The sequence below is a fragment of the Scophthalmus maximus genome, chromosome 7 (assembly GCF_022379125.1).
Source record: "Scophthalmus maximus strain ysfricsl-2021 chromosome 7, ASM2237912v1, whole genome shotgun sequence".
NCBI classification, from domain to species: domain Eukaryota; kingdom Metazoa; phylum Chordata; class Actinopteri; order Pleuronectiformes; family Scophthalmidae; genus Scophthalmus; species Scophthalmus maximus.
Window position 1 is genome coordinate 13,814,230 of NC_061521.1, and position 17,660 is coordinate 13,831,889.

General features: G+C 45.0%; 1 protein-coding gene and 1 long non-coding RNA gene across 2 annotated transcripts; both read left to right on the forward strand.

Moving 5' to 3' along the window:
• The first annotated feature begins 5,164 nt into the window (after positions 1-5,164).
• Positions 5,165-7,660, forward strand: LOC118314901. Its single transcript, XR_004794742.2, has 3 exons — positions 5,165-5,455; positions 5,788-6,191; positions 7,059-7,660. It is a non-coding gene; the product is annotated as an uncharacterized LOC118314901 (long non-coding RNA).
• A 1,259-nt stretch (positions 7,661-8,919) lies between these two features.
• LOC118314898 (circadian-associated transcriptional repressor) lies at positions 8,920-16,898 on the forward strand. Its single transcript, XM_035641654.2, has 6 exons — positions 8,920-9,067; positions 10,930-11,383; positions 11,715-11,790; positions 12,457-12,535; positions 14,040-14,166; positions 15,267-16,898. Exons 2-6 carry the CDS (start codon positions 10,970-10,972, stop codon positions 15,657-15,659), a joined length of 1,089 nt encoding a protein of 362 aa, XP_035497547.1. The 5' UTR covers positions 8,920-9,067; positions 10,930-10,969; the 3' UTR covers positions 15,660-16,898.
• Positions 16,899-17,660: the final 762 nt, after the last annotated feature.

The following is a 17,660-nucleotide window of genomic DNA, read 5'->3' on the forward strand; positions in this document are numbered from 1 at the left end:
CACACACCCAGGTCACAGGCTAGTGTTCTCAAAAAGGACTTTTTTTTTGGCACGTGAGCCCCACTACAGGGGAAAATCCCAAAATTTACAGATTGATAACACTTTGACCTGACATCAGGATTCTGGCCACACTGAGGTCATTAAATGACAATATTCTGTTAGGGGGACTTCTGTTCGGGTGTAGACAAATCTCACAGGTTTGTCCTTGTCCGTCTCCTGTACAGTATTTAATGTTCAGTGCCTCCACTTTATGAATAAACTATTTGGTGAAATTTAAATTCAAGTATGATACTTTTCAGGTTTTCCCTTTCCTTTTAGTGTGTCATATAGCTTTTCTCTGCATGTAAGTTACAATGGCCTAGGGAGTCCTTCTCTCCCACAGAAAACACTGATCCTGAAGTGCCTGAAATGCCTTGTTTGCATTCCTGGCATTTTTTTTTTCCATTAAGGTTCTATGTCACAAAGTAACATTGCCACCTACATTCAGTTTTTAACATGACATAGAGACAAATTACACTGTTATAATGTTACACATGGGAAACATCTCGCTCCGGCCTTGTCTGCAAAGGGTCTATCTGCTGGTTCACCCCGACTTTCAACATCCGACTTGGGCTTGAATTGGTACGGCAGAGGCAATTGACCAATCACAAAAGAGTGGCCCACCTAACCAATCAGAACAACCAAACATCATAATATTTATTTTGAACATGACAGCATGTAAACTTATTCTGACATAGATTTGGCCTGGAAGTTTTCTCTTTGGATATGAGGAGTAAGCACTTATTTACTTTTGGTCCCGACTCTAATCCTCGTAGAAGCTTTCCCAATAAATGAGTTGTGATCCATTAAAACAGATACAATACACCCAGTCCTCAAGTTTGGTTTATATTGGCAAATCAATTTTGAATTAACAGTGACCAAATCACTAAGGCCCTGGAATGGATGTCACAAGAACATTTATTTTCTAAAGGTAAGCAAAGTTCTGTCATTTTGTTTACTGTACTATCAATATTATCAATAATATCTAATATCGGCTCAAATGTTTACTTTATGAAAAAAGCCAGAAGAGATTACTGATTAAGTAAATATTGTGGAATAGTTGTTCCATTGGTCCAACTGTTCTTGGTCATGGGTGAGTAATATGTTGATGATTGTGTAAATATACATAAAATAGAATCATGAAACATGATTAACATCGTCATTTTGTCACAATCAGTTTGGATTTGAATCCATGGTCTTGAAAACAACATAAAGAAGCATCACACAAAAGAAGGTCTCCAGCAGCAGACTCTTTGATGCAATCTTTCATATGATAACAATGACGTGATGTTTTGGAAAAGAGTAGGCGTCATACAAAAAGCTTTGTAAGTCATGACAGTGAGTCAGCATTGCACAATGGACACTAAAAATGAAACAGCCAACCAGCATTGATTTGAATATTTTCACCCTGCTGCTTTTCCTACTATGACCTGTCAAATGTCTTTAGAAGACGATTCAGGTGAGCCTGCACCAGAGTATCGAGCAATGACATCTTTCTCTTTTTCACTTATTCACCATTTCCTATTCACTATTGTAGATGCTTCCTATTCACTATTGTAGATGCTGTAATATGCATTTGCAGCAGCCTTGACAGGTGAACACTTGCCAAACTGTCATTTGTGACTTTCAGAGGAGAGAGACAATCTCGGCTCACAGGGACACTTGATGGATCAGTGCAACATTAACGACATAAATTATACCTGCGCCTTACCTACTGGGAGGAGTCGAAATGTCTGTGTGATGAAGGTGTAGGCAGTCCTAAATCCTCCACTTCCGGTACTCACCATTCACTACTGACTGTAGAGGACTGTATAGTGTCTGAGAGTGCGTTATTAACCGGAGAAATAGGAGCTTGCTCTGTGGAATATAAGTGTTCCGCCAAGACATTCTGACAACTTGAAAAAGTTAAATACACAATTTGGTAGACTAGTGCAGTAAACAGTGCTGTATGCAATATATACAGTAGTTATGACTTTATATGCTGTGCACAAAGGATAATAAGAAATGTTAACAAGATCTTTATGACCTCGGGTCACAAGGTGAAAGCTGTGAAACGTGCATTCCTATACATGCATTCCTTTGTATGTATTCTTTTACACATGTGAGTACTTGTGTGAGAAAGAGGCTGGCAAAAAGCCTGAGGTTGCTGACAGAAAGATCACAGTAGGAATTTGGAAAGGAAGTATAAATATGTGATAGAGAGCAGTGAGGGGGCAGGAACAGGATTAGTGCCCTGTGTGTGGAGTGACAGGAAGTATGTGTGAGTGAGGGTGAGAGCGAAAGTTGCTGGGGGCAGAGGAGCGAGAGGGAGAGGGGTCACGTGTATTCCAGAATAAGCACAGAGCTGCAACGGGGCCGATCTCCGGACACAGCAGCAGCAGTAAGGCAGACCCTCGGTCCCTCATGCTCCTTCCACATGCACTTTCTGTAGCAAGCGCACTCTGTCACCTGCCCCCTCCCCTCGCCTTATCTAATGTCACCCCCCAGGATTTTCTCTTGCTCTCCATCCCTCTCTTGAGAATCACCCACCCCATGCACACTGCCACCACAAATCAGGGCCATCTTGCTGCAGTGATTCGAACATTTCCCCCCATGACTAGAGCCTTTCGAAAGACTTCATCTCTGCCTACATGATGTCAGTGCACAGGCTTTTATGCAGAAGACTTCACTGTACATATACAGTATGCTGTTGGCATTTGTGGGCTTTTATAGATCCACTGCCTCATTGGCTAAGTACAGGGTACAGTCATCACTTCAACTGCCATCTTGATGTGTCTGTTTCATAGGAGGTGATGGAGGAGAAGCAAACTCTTCCCTAGCCCTTGTTGATTGCATCTCAAAAGAAAGTATGAGAGGGATGACATGAGCTGTGGTCTTACTGTGGGCCTTACAATGCTATGCAAGTGTAGTGAGTGCAGTAGCAGGATTATTTGAAAAAATCACGAAGCTCATGCTGAGGCTTTTCTGTCCCTGCTGGTGAAGAAAGCAGAAACCTCTCCCTTGGGACGAGGCCAAGGACACGTGTTAGCCACAATCAACCCAGACAGATCTGTCCTGGATGGAAATGTCTGAGGTCGGACTCTTTAGCTGCACGGCAAAGTAACTCTGAGCGGCCGGCTACTGTGCTCCACTTCAACTCGCACAGCAGATATTGTTAATGACATGCAGCATAACCTTACTGGCTTTGCCGCCGGAAAATAATACACAGTGATGGAAGGTTTTATTATGAAAGACGTGACCAAAGTTTACAGAACGACGTGTTGAAAGCAAATTAACACTGAAACCGTACTGGCGAGAGATGTCATAAGGTTTCATTTTAGTTGTTCAACACACAACGGGTTGATTAAGAGACGTTCACCATTTCAGTGTAATATCATACAGTTGTAACCGCAGCACTTCGTCAATGAATCAATTATCTGATTGACCAAAAATGAATCAGCAGCTTACTGTAAGTAGGTTTTTATACATAAAAAATACCAAACATTTGATGGTTCTAGCATCTCAAATGTGAGAACTTTCTGCATTTCTTTGTCTTCAGAATATAGGAAAAATAATATTTTGGGGTTTTGCTGACATTCAATAACATCACCTCAGGATCAAGATAACTCAGGTTATGGCCACTTATTATGCTATTTGTGTTATGTTATAGACTAAACAATTAATCTCAACAAATGAATCATTGCAGCACCAATAGAGAGTCCAGAGAATGTACTTTCATTGCTCAGCTCCTGAGTACTATGTGTTCGCGATGCTCATTGCTACAGAGTTTATGTTCAGCGTAAGCCCAGGACCCTGGGGCTGACAAAAAAATTCAGAGAATAAAGTAAAACAAATGATCATGTAGTGATTTTTGAATCTTTAAAAACGTAATTTTCTCACTTTTTTAAGATAAAACTGACGATAACTTGATGTCAAGCAAGCCTGAGTGGTTACTGCTGGGTTTTGAGGATTTAAAGAGACGTCATCTGTAACATGGACGGAATAAGAAAGACTAGCTTGATAAGATGCTAACCACAAATATAACAGGAACAGGTTGCCATGTGTATTGTAAAATCTGTGTTATCAATCAACAATCTCCTCAAGCCTCTGAAAGGACGCGTCTGTGACGCTGTGAAAGTCTGTCATAAAGTATCAGTTCAAAATGAGCTATTGACCAAATATGATCACCGGCTCCTCTCTGAGTGAGGTTGGACAACTGCCTACTAAGAAATTATCAGCTCATATCACAACACTTCTAGATAGGACCTCACACTACAGTAAAACGCCCACATGATGATCCCATAAATGTGCAAGCAGCGGGAGCGTGGGCAGTTCTACAGGGGACATAGATTTGGCGACAAGCCTGTTGTCAGCCATCTCATCGCCTCTCCGCGGGGAGACCCAAGTAAAGACTTGGTCAACGTATCAAAAGGTGTCTGCATCAGGTCTTGGACCAAATGATCCACTTATTTCACACCACGTGATCACACTCCACAAATCAATCTCTATTGGACAGAAAAGCGCAAATAGAGCTGCCAGTTCTCCTATTTTTCATGTAACCCTATAACCTTCACAATAAGATTATTTATACTGGTGCTATTGACTGAAATATTATATCATCCGAAACCAAACACATTTGCTGACGACAGAGATCCGCTTTAACAACTGTGACGGGGAGCACAGTCCACGCACAATGGCCAAAGTTCCAGCCCAGTGAAGGAATTATTCAATGTGCTGCAAAGGCAAGGCTTGTGGTGAGCTCACAGTCCTCTGCATCATGCGTATCCCTCCTCATCTGTGTGTGGTGAGCGCAGGCTGGAGCACTTACATAACCCAGTTAAAATATACCCCAGTCACATGTAACGTTCGGCCCTGCAGATAGATATCCCACTGTCGCTTGAGCTACTCTGGCAGCCGTTCAGACATTAGAGAGTATAAACACACACACACACACACACACACACACGCACACAGAGGGAGACATAAAAGATTCGACAGTGTTTCGCTGCCAGACATTTCTTGACTTCCTGCATGTGACCTGAACTGTCCGACGTGTGGACAATGGTCATGGAGCTTTCTCTCCGAGCGAGGCGCATGTGACTGACGGGAGATGGACCGGGAACGAAGCCACAAAGGGAGAGGGAGAGTACATGACGGGGTGCCGGAAGTCCAACCTTTTAAAGTCACACAAAAAAAAACCGCACCAAGTATCACTTCTCCTCTGACTACATAACCTCCGACACCAACTCTAAATGCTATTGGCTGAGCCTCGCCACACTCAACTGGCAATTTTTTTTCCCACACACACTGCTGCAGCATGCCCACACTACGTGCAGTCACATTTCTGGTGTGGGTGGGGTTAACTAAGCGGAACTAACGTTTACTGTAACAGGATGGCATGTCTGGTGGAGCAGGCTACTATAGTGTACAGAGGAAGGTGCGTTTTTCTGACTCAGATTAACAAGAACACACTTTTTTTTCCGGTAATGTCAATTATTTGTGGAAACCTTGGGAAACAAGACCATTTGGAGTGTTTTTGTTGAATATTATTCAGTATAAAGTTCATCTGAAGGCAGTAAAGTTTGAATACTTGTCCTTGAATACTTTGAAGGTTATGTAATGTTGTGATTATATAGCCATGAATCCCTGCATGAGCTTTCATATTCTGCACCAACACTAACCGTGTCCAGCCAAAGCATTTGTGTCTTTAAGCCACGATCCACGCCGTCATGGCTCACATGTTTGTGTTTACGTTTGTGTTCCCTGCAGCGGCTTTGGTTGCCGTCAAGACAGCTATGCACATTCCAGTCGGTCCTCTCTTCCCCTCCGAGCTCAAACCAAGCCCCGTGCCTGAGTAGCACTCCAGCTATTAGTGGTGAACGGTCACAATGTGAATAATGCTGTGGAAGGCCTGCTGATTAGTGTACAACCTGTGTACACATGCATTGCACACACACTTACACACACACTAACACACGTCACTGTAGGTGCAGATTTGGGAACAGGACAGCGCGGGCCGAAGCCAGGGTACACGGAGCTGACTCATATGCACAGCTCATGCACATCAGGGGACAGCTGCTAGTAAGACAAGACGCACACAAGTGTGTTCCCCCGCCAACAGCACCCAGACACGCTCACATATACACCCGTATCTACTTGCAGCAGGGATGCAGGTAAGGACAAGTTCTCTCACTAGCGGCATGAATGTGAAACGGGGGTCAACTGAGGCTACGAGAGAGAGCGCTTCGCACTCCAGAGAGTGTTTTCAATAGCCTGCTTTTGCATTAGACTCTGAAAATGTTTAAGCATTTGAAAATGATAAACACATTTCGCAATGCCTCGTACAATAAATTGTATACACATGCACAAAACCCCCAGAAGGCCACGGCGCTTCCAAAACTTTCTCAGTTTGTAGGGTGAGGTGTGGCATTGATGTGCACCCACGCACACGTTCTGTGTTTCTCTGCGAGGGAGAGTTGGGACAGATGTTAAGCGTGTGCCCTATAATAATGTGGGTGTGAGTCTTTGATTTGGCTTTTTTTATTTTTTATGAATGAGAGCGGGAGACATCCAATCTTGGGGATACAGAATCAGCCAGCCTCTTTGACAAATTGAAAATCACAGCGCCTGTTTGTGCCATGTGACTCATCTCGAATCCTGACAGGAGAATACACAAACTGCCTAAATCCTTGGTGGCAAGATCGCAAATTGCCCCCGTTGTTCTTTATGTGGATGACAAATTACAGTGCAACTGATTGGAGCCGGATTAATGTTAATACATAAACGTTCCTGGAGATTACTCGGTGGTTTCACTGAAACATTAAGAGCAATCTGCGGTTTAGCTCTGCAAAACACTTAAAACGTTTAAGTAGCTGTGGAAATAAAAGCAGACAGTGTTTTCTCTACATTTTATACAGTGTCTGTGTCCCATCAGTTTTAAGTGCTGCGTGCATGTGCCTGAAATATCTCTTTGATCCAAAAAAACAAACGCATAGATGTCTGTTTCCTTTGCTTTGAAGTAGATGTGATGTATTCCACAGTGACACGGGAGCCTTGAAGACAAAAAAGGGAAATGAGGGTTTGCTGGGAAGCTGTAGGAAGCTCGCGGTCGCCTCAGCGTCTGGGGTCACTGAAGGATCTGGGCCTGGGGAGCAGGACAACAGGAGGCTGGATGTATAGAAAAGATTGGAGGGGCCAACGGGACACTTCAAGTTCAACACTAGTGTCCCACGACGCCAGCAGGCGTGTCACCTCAACCTGCTTGATGGGTGCTCTGGTGTCTGTGGTGCACAGCAGGATGTGATTAAAGCACGCCACCGCAGTCAGGACACCGGGCTGCGGGTGCCCTTGTCCTGCTGCTCCTCATTTGGACAGCTGCACATAAAACAAAAGTAGCCACATACGCTCCTCTATGATCGCTTAACTATAAAACGCTCTCCGAATCTAATGACCATGGCACCGGCTCATTACAGAGAGCACAGAAGACACTCCAAGAAGTCCTTCTACAATTTATGTCAGACAGATTTGCAGCCAGTTGTTAAAACAGTCTGGGCAGCATCTTTGGCTCCGTCAACAACACAAACAATGTGTGTTTTCACATGTGACCTGTTCACTCTCGCAAAAATACATCGTTTTAAATTCAGTTTGTCCTCATCCTAAATCTGGGGGGAGACGGGGAGAGGAGACTGGTTATGTCTCCTGAGTGGGTGTCTCCGGAGCGCACGTGATCTTGTTTGCTGCGAAAGAGTTCGTGACTCACTGGCTCCAGGCTCAGGATCCTCGTCTGACAGAGCGTTCCTATAATCCCACCCTCCCAGGCAGTCAAACAGAGGTCCTGTGAGTCACGCCTTTACCGTCAGTGTCCAAAAAAAAAAGGGGATGCGGCTTGAACACACTCTGCATGTCAACTGCATCCCCACTTACAGAAAGTGTTGCTTGTTAAAGGATTTAAAGGATTTAGATGGTTTAAAGGCTCGAGCTTTTGGAGATCAACAACATGATGCAATTGTGAATCATTTTTGAGGATCATTGGAATTAATTTAATCAAGAAATCAAATCAATCAATCACAATTTAGAGACTTAATGACACAGACATGTAAATTGTTAATTTCAGCAGCTTTGTTGTTAAGTATAATTTTGAGGTTTCTATATTTCGATGTTATTCCAAACCTACAGTTACTTTTCAAATGGAAGAATTTAAACACGTGATCATTTAATGAACTGGTGCATTTACATGGATTAAATTACTTAAGCAGATAACTTTAGCTGCATGTGTCAACAACAATCATCCAGTAATACAATGACAGGGGGGCAATCTTTATATAATAAATAAATACTTTTACTTTTGATACTGTAAATGATTGTTTTCTGATTATGTATTGGTATTTTTACTCAGGTAAGAGCTTCTCGAATCACTGGCATCACGTGTCATCATCCTTCACGAGTGTACATTAGAAATCTTTGTTTAAATTGAGTCTGCTCAAGAGTCCATGTGCAACAAACTCCTTTACACGACCTATCGCGGTTTGTTCCTGAAATCGCTGACGGTGCCTCATCTTAACTCACATGCCACAAGCCAGCCATCCTCCTCCTCCTCATCCTCCAGATGATATAATGAGGACGAATGCCAGCGGAATGACCAAGACTCGCCCTGGGCCGACTTCTCGTTCGCCCAGCTCCCGAAATGAAACCGATCCGCGTGTCCACGTGTTTGTGTCATTTCCATGACATTTGCATATGTAAACGGAGCTCGCCTATCGCGCCGCGGCGCCGCCGAGCGGAGAGGCCCATTCGTCGGTCGGGGGCGTCCGAGGAGCCAATGGCAGAGCCGGCACCGCGCGACTCCGCCCCCTCCCAGACACGTTGCCTTGGGAGCAGCAACACGGGGCCGCGGTCGCTGGGCTGCACCCGCCTCCCCGCTCACTCACACCCCGCACGTCCCGCACATCAGCTGCTCTCCGCCCGACGAGTCCTGCTGCCGGAGTCTTTCGGGGTTTTTTTTTATACCGCCGAACAAAGGAACGACCAGCCGCTCCATCCCCGGTGGAAGGTAAGGCCTCCCGGCTACACCGCCGAACACCCGCCGGTCGTGTGTGTGATATACAAGTACGCGTTTGTAGAAAAAGATCATCCGGAGGAATTTGACACAAACACGACGGTCGGAAACAGACAGTGGATTCGCGGTGGCGGAATAATGACACGATATTGCAGCTCAGGCGTGACGAGGAGAATTACATCCGTGTGCGTTTTATAGTTTTATGTAACCTCTCTGGGTCGTGCTGCCAAATCTACTACGTCTGATGAGGAAGTCTATTGTGTCTGTTACCTGCCGGTCACATCCGATTATTTCACGCTTATTTTATATTTATATATCTATATAGATATAGATATAGATATATAAATTATATTATGGACAGATGCTGAACCTCTGGATGAGGGGATTTATTATTCCTGTTTATCTCCATTAAAAAAATATATATATATATATTTCAAATTTTTAAAAAGCTCGTTTTTGTGTTTTTCTGAGTGCTGGGCCCATCTGTCTCCAGCTGCCCCACCTCCACAGGTAGATGATGGGAACACGGAGATCCTTAGGACGTGATGTGTGTTATATAACATCGGGACGAGTGAAAGTGTGTAGGACTGTGTGGTGTGTTCAAGAGCTCCGGACGAGCGGATGATTGGACACGTGTAGTGTGATGTGTACGCCTGTTGTTGTTCTATCGCAGAGTCAAATCAGTGGTAAAAACACTGTTTCTTTAAATCTCTGCACGCTAAAAGTCTCGAATCTTTAGGTTCATTCAGTCAATGTAATCTTCATGGCTGTTCCCCCCCCACTGCACACACCTCTTCTTTGGACTTTTGTTTTGCTTTCACTAAAAGCCGGTCTATAATTCCCAGAAACCTGACACATCTAAGTCTCCGTCTGCTGTGTTTGTGTTACCATCCGAGCAGGTGAAAATCAGCTAGTCCCCCGCTCCACCTTCCCCTGGAACAATAAGATCAGAAGGTGGCCGTCTTGAGACAAAGAACCAGGGCGCAATTAACTCTCCTCACCCTCAAATTTCACAGGAGACAAACGACACACCAGGCGTTAACCGTTCAAACAACAACAAAAATCCCTGTGCTGAAAAAATGCTTCTCTCACTGCCACATTATCCACCGATCACTGAGGAAAACACGTTGGAGAGACGTGAAGATCCCACAAGCAGTTGAGCATCTGCAAAGAGCGTTCGGTTTTATTCACTCGGCCCCATCTTCACGTTGAGAGCAGACGGTGCCAGAATCTCGTTTTCTGAAAAATCTTTATAGAAAAATGTGTCGCTTGTGTGGATGGGAGGCCTGTAGTCAGAGTAGAAGGCCGGTCGTCATGGTGTCAGGCCCCTGCCTCCTTTTGAATAAACAACCTGACTGTTTATGAATGAGCGTGCTGGGGACAGCTGGCAGCTGATAGATCGAATGTAGAGATTTGCTCCTGTGTGACGTGGAGGCGTTGGAGATTTATGGCGACAATAAAGAGTTTTGAGTCCTCCAGTGTCTGAGGGCCAGGCGTGGTTGCCGTGGACACCAGGCTTGTTTGGTCTTTGCTCTCGATGGTGACCTCGTCCGTGTTTACTGGCTCAGGTGTTGCATTTGCAAAACAAACAGGTCATTGTGGCCTGGACAACTTTGCTCTCACTGCCGCCATCTGCTCAGACCAGTCGGCTCTGTCTCTGCCCGTGTTCACGTCCGCTTGGTCGGACCTTTTGTTTTCATCCACACAAACCTGTAGTTTTTCGCATTAGTACGTTTCATTTTGGCATTTAATTTGACTGTCACTTTTAAGCTGTGTCTCATCTTCACCGTGCTGCCTGCTGCTGCTTCCACTGCTCTCCGTTCTGCTATAGTAACAGTGAATTTCTCTCTTGTCAGGTCAGTGATGGTCAGTGCTAGTTAGAGCCTGCCGCCAAGGATGTCTGCGACAGATTCGGACAACTCCATTGACTGGCTGGCTAGTGACACCGAGGACAATGAGAGCGAACGGGAGTCCGACTGTTCCGGAGAGCACAGCCAGACCGGGGCTCCTACGTCCCCAAGCGGCCCGCCACACCTGGGCCCGTCCGATTGCAGCTGCCACCGGAGCAGCGAGGTGAAGGAGGGCGACGGTAACTGGAGAGAGGTCAGGGAGGCTTCCGGCCGGGGATATCCCCCTGGCAGCACGGAGACCTATGTCAGCGCCTTTGGACTGTGTAAAGCACAACAAGGCAGCGGCAGGAACACTCAGCAAGCAATGAAGAGAACTCACAGCTCCACCGAGCAGGAGGAGCGCAAGGAACGGCAGCTGATTTGCAACACGCCAGAGAAGGACCGAATTTTCAGCAGTAAGGTGAGCGCCGCTGTGACGCATGTTCTTTTACCACAGGAGGTGGTTGACGGTGCCAGTAAAACTAGAGTGTGACCTGTCACCTAGATCGACTCCCCTGCTGGTTTTACAGAGTGTCTCATGCACATCCTTTCCAGTCTTTAAGCAGAATTAGTCATGTTCTTATAGGGAAGAACTTGAGTTCCTCTATCAAATGTCACACACATTCAATTATAGAAGGGGGAGTTTAGGGTTATTGAGATCACGTTGAGCAACTTTGACTACGTTTGAAATGTTTTTTCCAACACATTTTGCCTGAGATATCACCTACAAACTAACCTGTCGTCCTTTACAGTGCATGGAGCTGCAATGCTACATTCATCCACTGTCGGTAATCTTGAATGGCCTTCGTTCGGGGAGATACAGAGAACGTAAGTCAACAACCAATCTTTTTTTTTTTTATTTTTTTTTTTTTTACGTCTGCCAACATTTGTTTTTCAGTCTGTCTCTCTTGGCTCCTGTCTTCTTGCATCTCAGAGAAAAAAAAACAAAGACCTGATAGACAGCGTGCCACACGTTATGGTGCCCCTGAGATTTGAGAATGTCTATTGTTGAAGAAGCTATCAAGTAACCACAAGTATTTCATGTGTGAATTCCCATCCTTTATAATGGAGCGCGTTCAGTCAGAAACTGTTTTCAAGTTTCTCTTTAAAGTCACATTAAATTATATGTTTATCAGGTGAAAACAATAAATGTCACATTTCAGACTTTCTTGTACATCGGCTGCCCGGCAGTGGCGAGTGAGAACGTACTGTACGACAGTCTCCAGGAGAGCAGCTGCTGTTTGTGAGTCGTCAGATATCTATGATAACGCAGGTCTCTGAAAGACAGCGTCATGTTCAGACAGAATATAAAAAGGGCTTACCCTGGGATCTTTGTCTAACTAAAGCTGTGTGTGACCCAACACTTCCTGGCCACAGAGGCAGGGAGTCTGTTCCCTTACACACACATCTCACTCAGCCCATCTGCTCCACAGAGTCGGCCCTGCTGTCAGCACAGTTTGTGTGGCTCATGGTACGACTTTTCTTCTTTTCCAGGACTCAGCAGTTTCCAGGAGAGTGTGGCGATGGACAGGATTCAGAGGATCATGGGTGTTCTGCAGAACCCCTACATGGGGTAAGTGTCTTCAGCACGACCCACATACTGCTCTACATGCAACAATCAGCACCGTCGTGTCATAGTTCACCATATTTCCCATATTTGTACATATCATTTGATACATTTTGAGATACACACCCAGCTATTTCTACAGAAATACAAAGCCTTCTTTCGCTTTGGATCAAAATCACAACTACAATACATTCAGCCACAGCGGCTTGAAATGGCGTTCGCTGTCTGTGGGTCAAATCGGTCTTCGATATGTCAGTGACACATGATTCACAGCAGGTTGCGCTGCGAGGAGCTGCTACCCCCACACATTCAGGATACATTAACTGCAGAGAGATGGCTGGGTTTCACTATAGCTTGGCATCTTAAAAAATCGTAAAAATCTATCAGGCTCCACTGTGGGAGCTGCCCACTTGTGTCTGCTCGATTAGCTCTCCACTGGCCAGACGGTATAATGGAGTATGATTTCACCCCGTAGAATAGAAAGTCTCTGTAATACGAGATGAAATGATGAAATGATGAAACTGCAAATGGCAACCGTCCTCAGGTCCTTTAGCATCGGAATAGGCATCTTAAGCTCTTATCAATATCACAATATTAATGAGAAAATATTTCTGTTAAAAAGATACATGGCTTATTGTAATTTTTTGCGTTTTTTTGAGTCCTGAATTTCAAAGCAGCACTTCTGACTCCTGTATGGGAACCAAAGGGATTCCTGCAGCGAGTCTCAAGGTACCCTGATATACAGTGAAGTGCTGCTGAGTGTGGCACAAACTAGTTGGAGCCCTCACCCACCAGCTGCTGCCCTCATATGGGAGACAAAGAGTGGGTGTGGCAGCCTCCCTGCAGACAGCGGGGGCAGAGAGGCTGGAAGGTGGACCGCTCCCCTCCCTCCCCGTCCCCATCGCTCCCTGTGCCTGCTCTGTGTTGCCAGCTGGCAGCCCCCCGCCGCAGCACAATGGCAGATAGGATCAAAGTGACTTCTTTAGCAGTCACTGTGGCGGATAATCTTTCACATAAATTTGACATGCCCCGAATGGAGTGTAGCAGGAAGGTCCTGATCATATGACACGGGCTAATCCCCACCCACCATCTGGTTTGAACGGGTGGGAGTTAATGGGACGCCGCACTTGTGCCCACCTCCAACGAGAACTGCGTCAGTGCGGCGCGTTTGTTTTCACAATGACGCTGCTGGAGACCGTTGGGGCTTTGGTGTTTATATTTAGAGGCGAGCGGAACTATTATACATCGTGCCACGTGTGAGCTCAAAACATGTGAGAAATGTACTTAAGACAATTTCCCCGCCCCGCACTCGTGGAGCGCAGCCTCCGCTGAGTGAGTGTGAGTGTACACGCTGTAAAAGATTGCATATTTCCTGTGTGAGCTTGATGGTGAAATGAGATTTCGGAGAAGAGCTTGGCAAGATTATTGGTAGATTACACAGATTTGTGTATGATTGATTGAGTAACTGGATTCTTTCTCTATCCTCTTCTCCTTCCTTCTTATTTTTCAGAGAGAAATATATTAACATCATCCTTAAAATGGAGGAAATGCTGAAGAGCTGGTTCCCTAATGTAAAACTCCAAGACCAACTTGCTGTCACGCAGACAGAGAAAGCCGTTCCCACCAAGAAGCTGAAGGTAAAGTCGTAGAAGAAAGCAGAACAATTGTGTAAAAGCTCTTCACTTAGATGAGGCCTGCTGCCAAACACATATGGTCACAATGCAGTGAAGGCGGAACCAAAATATCTATTATTATTTAATCACAGGTCTGGGACAGGGAAGGGAGGATTAAAAGCTATTTTTACTGAGGTATTACTGCGGTCTCATGTTCCCTAAGAACAATGATGGAAGGAGAAAAGGTAGATTTAGGGAGTGTCCCTGTGGGAATAAGAGAGGTCAGAATACTCTGGAACATTCCTCTGCATTTTTTGTAATGGGGAAGATTTATGTCTGTGGTTAATTCTGTCACACCCTCCAATGAACAGGTTCCCCTGTTTTTTGGTTTCAGTCACTGCAAAGAAGACATTTTGTAAATGGCAACTAGTCGTTCTAAGAAAAGGTGTAACTGTAAAGCTGCTGTAATCAATATTTTTTGTATTACAGCTAAAAACTTTATGATTTTAGTTCAGTCTCATCCCTCACATAAGGGTTGTTTACGCCACAACTGACCGATGTTCTCAGCTATAAATCGTTAATAAATCCACTGTGTGCCAAGACCAAACAGCAGTCAGATGGGGTTAATGACTGCAAAAGAACTAGATATTTTTCTCAGGAGTTGGTTTAGACCAAAAAAAGGAGCTAGAGGAAGAGTGAATTTTAGTTTGGCATCTTGCAGGTGTCCAGAAACGGCTCCAGATGAATCCCAATGTTGCTCTGTGTCTACTTCATTTGTAAATAGGCAGGTGTTTGCTTACAAATCAGCCCTCTTAAGAGGTGACGTTTGTATCATGATGGTTTTTAAAAACCAAACAGTGAAAATTGCAAAATGTGTTGGTTTCAGCTTGTTCATCACAGTGTTTCTGGGTCAGCTTTGACCACTGGGGGGCGCCATATTTGAAAATGTTCAAATTCCAGTGGCTTTCACAAAATAATTTCTCAATGTCTTTTGATATGAGATGGGAACTTCAGATGGAAACTAGCTTTCTCAGATAGCTCTGAACAACTTCAGTGGGCATTGAATCAGGTAGATCAACTACTAAATTAATTAAACTAAACCGCGTTTCCTTCTTCGCCAACAGCTCTCTCCAGCGACCGCCGCTGCAGCCGCGAGCCCCGTCCCCGTGAGCGATCCTACAGTCGGCGCCAAAGCCCTGAGAGTCACCGACCTCACTCCCGGTGGAGCCTACTCCTCCAATAACCTGAAGTGGCTCCACACATCACCCATCTGCTCCCCCACAGCAGAGCAGGCCCAGGCTGGCCCCAGGCACCTGCTGGCCCCCAGAGACAGAGACCTAACCCAGGACAACGCTGTGTCCTCCAGCACAGACACCCACACTAAGACAGACTCTGTGCCCCGGGGCCTTCCACCTGGCAAAATTAACGCGCCCTGTCTAGAGAGGCTCCTTAAATCGACGGAAAGCATCATCACCCGCAGGGAGACGGGGGGTTTGATGGACAGCAGCTGGTCCTAGTCCGCACAGAAGGCTGGGTGTCCAGCTGTTGGCACTGCACAGCCCGGCCTTGCCTTGCCCCTCCTTGCCTGGAGCCAGTCAGCTTGCTTAGCCCATTCCAGCCTTCAGGGTAGACGGTAACCTTCAAAAGGGACGTCACATTTTCCTCTTCAATGTGGACGGAGTGTAGACAAACATTGTACTCTCTGTATGGGAATGTGCCCACTCTGACATGACAGGTGTCTGCTTTAGTTCCCTTTCGCTGACTTATTTGTTCTTTTTTGTTTGCACTCTTGAATAGCGTGTGTTAGAGTGGGAAGGATAGGTTTCACGCGCTGAGATCCCCAGAGCTAGTGATTTCACGAGTGAACTGTTCCCACTGGCTTGTAGATGCAATAATACAGTTTGATTATCTGTGAAACTGCCATTTCGCCAGAAAGGGAACGAGCCACAGGAGTAGTTAGTGCTCGAAAGGAGTATTACAGACATCCAGACATGTCAGTGGTCTACATATTGTTGTGCTGAAAATGTGGGTCAAATGTGATGTTATCCCACCCACCACCCCCAAATACACTTTTAGGTTTATCGATGTGACTGTTACTCATTTGTATACTTTATAAATAAGTCTTTTGGTACAACTGTTCTACCTCAGTGGGCACCATGTCATGGTTAATGGGTTAGGAATGTGAACGCTACGCTCAAAGTCTGGACACCTCATCAGATCTGCAGTGAGCCCGACGGCCTCTGACAGCGAGGTTTGCTGTGCGAGTTGTCCTACTTCCTCTAAACAGAGGATGCTCTCTCCGCGGGGATGCTATTATGGTCTGACTGGTGCCATTGTAAAGAATGTCAACTGCAGATTTGTTTTTTTTTGCGTTTACCAGTAGAAGGCAAACAGTGCCTGTAACGTCAAGCTGTGCCTGTCAGCTGGTTTAATAAAGAGAGAGAGAGAACCGTTCAGAATACCTGCTCCTCTGTGGGATGTACAAATCAGGAATTCTCACGCTCCTGCCATTTCTCCTGTATTGAGTAAATTATTCAGATCTTGCCAACTACTTTCTGTGGTGGAGTAGAGCAATTATTATTATTATTATTATTTTGCCACAGAACTGGACAGTATGCTAGACCAGCAGAGAGCGACATGGTATTTCTCTGTGTAAATCTTACAGAAAGGTTGTCGATTTACCCTGAAAAGTGGCCTTTATAGTGTGAAATTTTATACTTTCAAAATAAATGTGGTTATATTTGTTTGATGCAAAATGGCTTTTTGTGATTTTTTTCCTCCAATAGAAGTTACGTTATATGTAGAAAATATGCCATTGCACAAGGGTTGATCGTCTCAGGCGTTTCCCAAAATAAGCTTGTCAGAAACAATTTTCCGTGTAAAAATTATTGACTGCATCTCTTTTTTTTTCCTAGTGTTCAATTGGGCTCTTTCACCTTTACGTTGAGTGGCATCTTCAGTAGCACTTTGCGGTAACATAAAAGACTGGTTGTAAGACACAGGGGGAAAGAGCGACTGTCAGTGAAAAAAGGATCTCTGAAATAGCCCATTTTGAGATCTAAAGCCAGTCAATCTACCATCAAAGAGCCCCTATCTGGTTTATATCACAGGTAGAGCAATTATAGGGTGAGCTGACTGGGGAACACTTAAAGGGGCTTGCTTCTCGGATGAATAATGGGATTTATTTATTTGCAAAGGAGGATGTAATGTTCAGCACAGTTCAGCTGTAAGTAAAAGTTTCAACTTTTACGGAAGTGTAGTGAAATACGCCGGCTCAGTATCACTTCACGTTTCTCAGAAAGCGTTTGCCGCTGGTGGGAAGGTTATTTTCATACAAACACAGATCTACTTTCAGTTACACCTGCATCTACAACACGGACAACGACCACTCACGGGATGACAATGATAGAGCTAATAATAGAAAGACATGCATCATTTTTCTTTTGTATATCTTTGCATCTATTGAATAACTGGCAGATTTGAGAGAAAAAAATGCAGATTAGCACACTGTTGGAGTA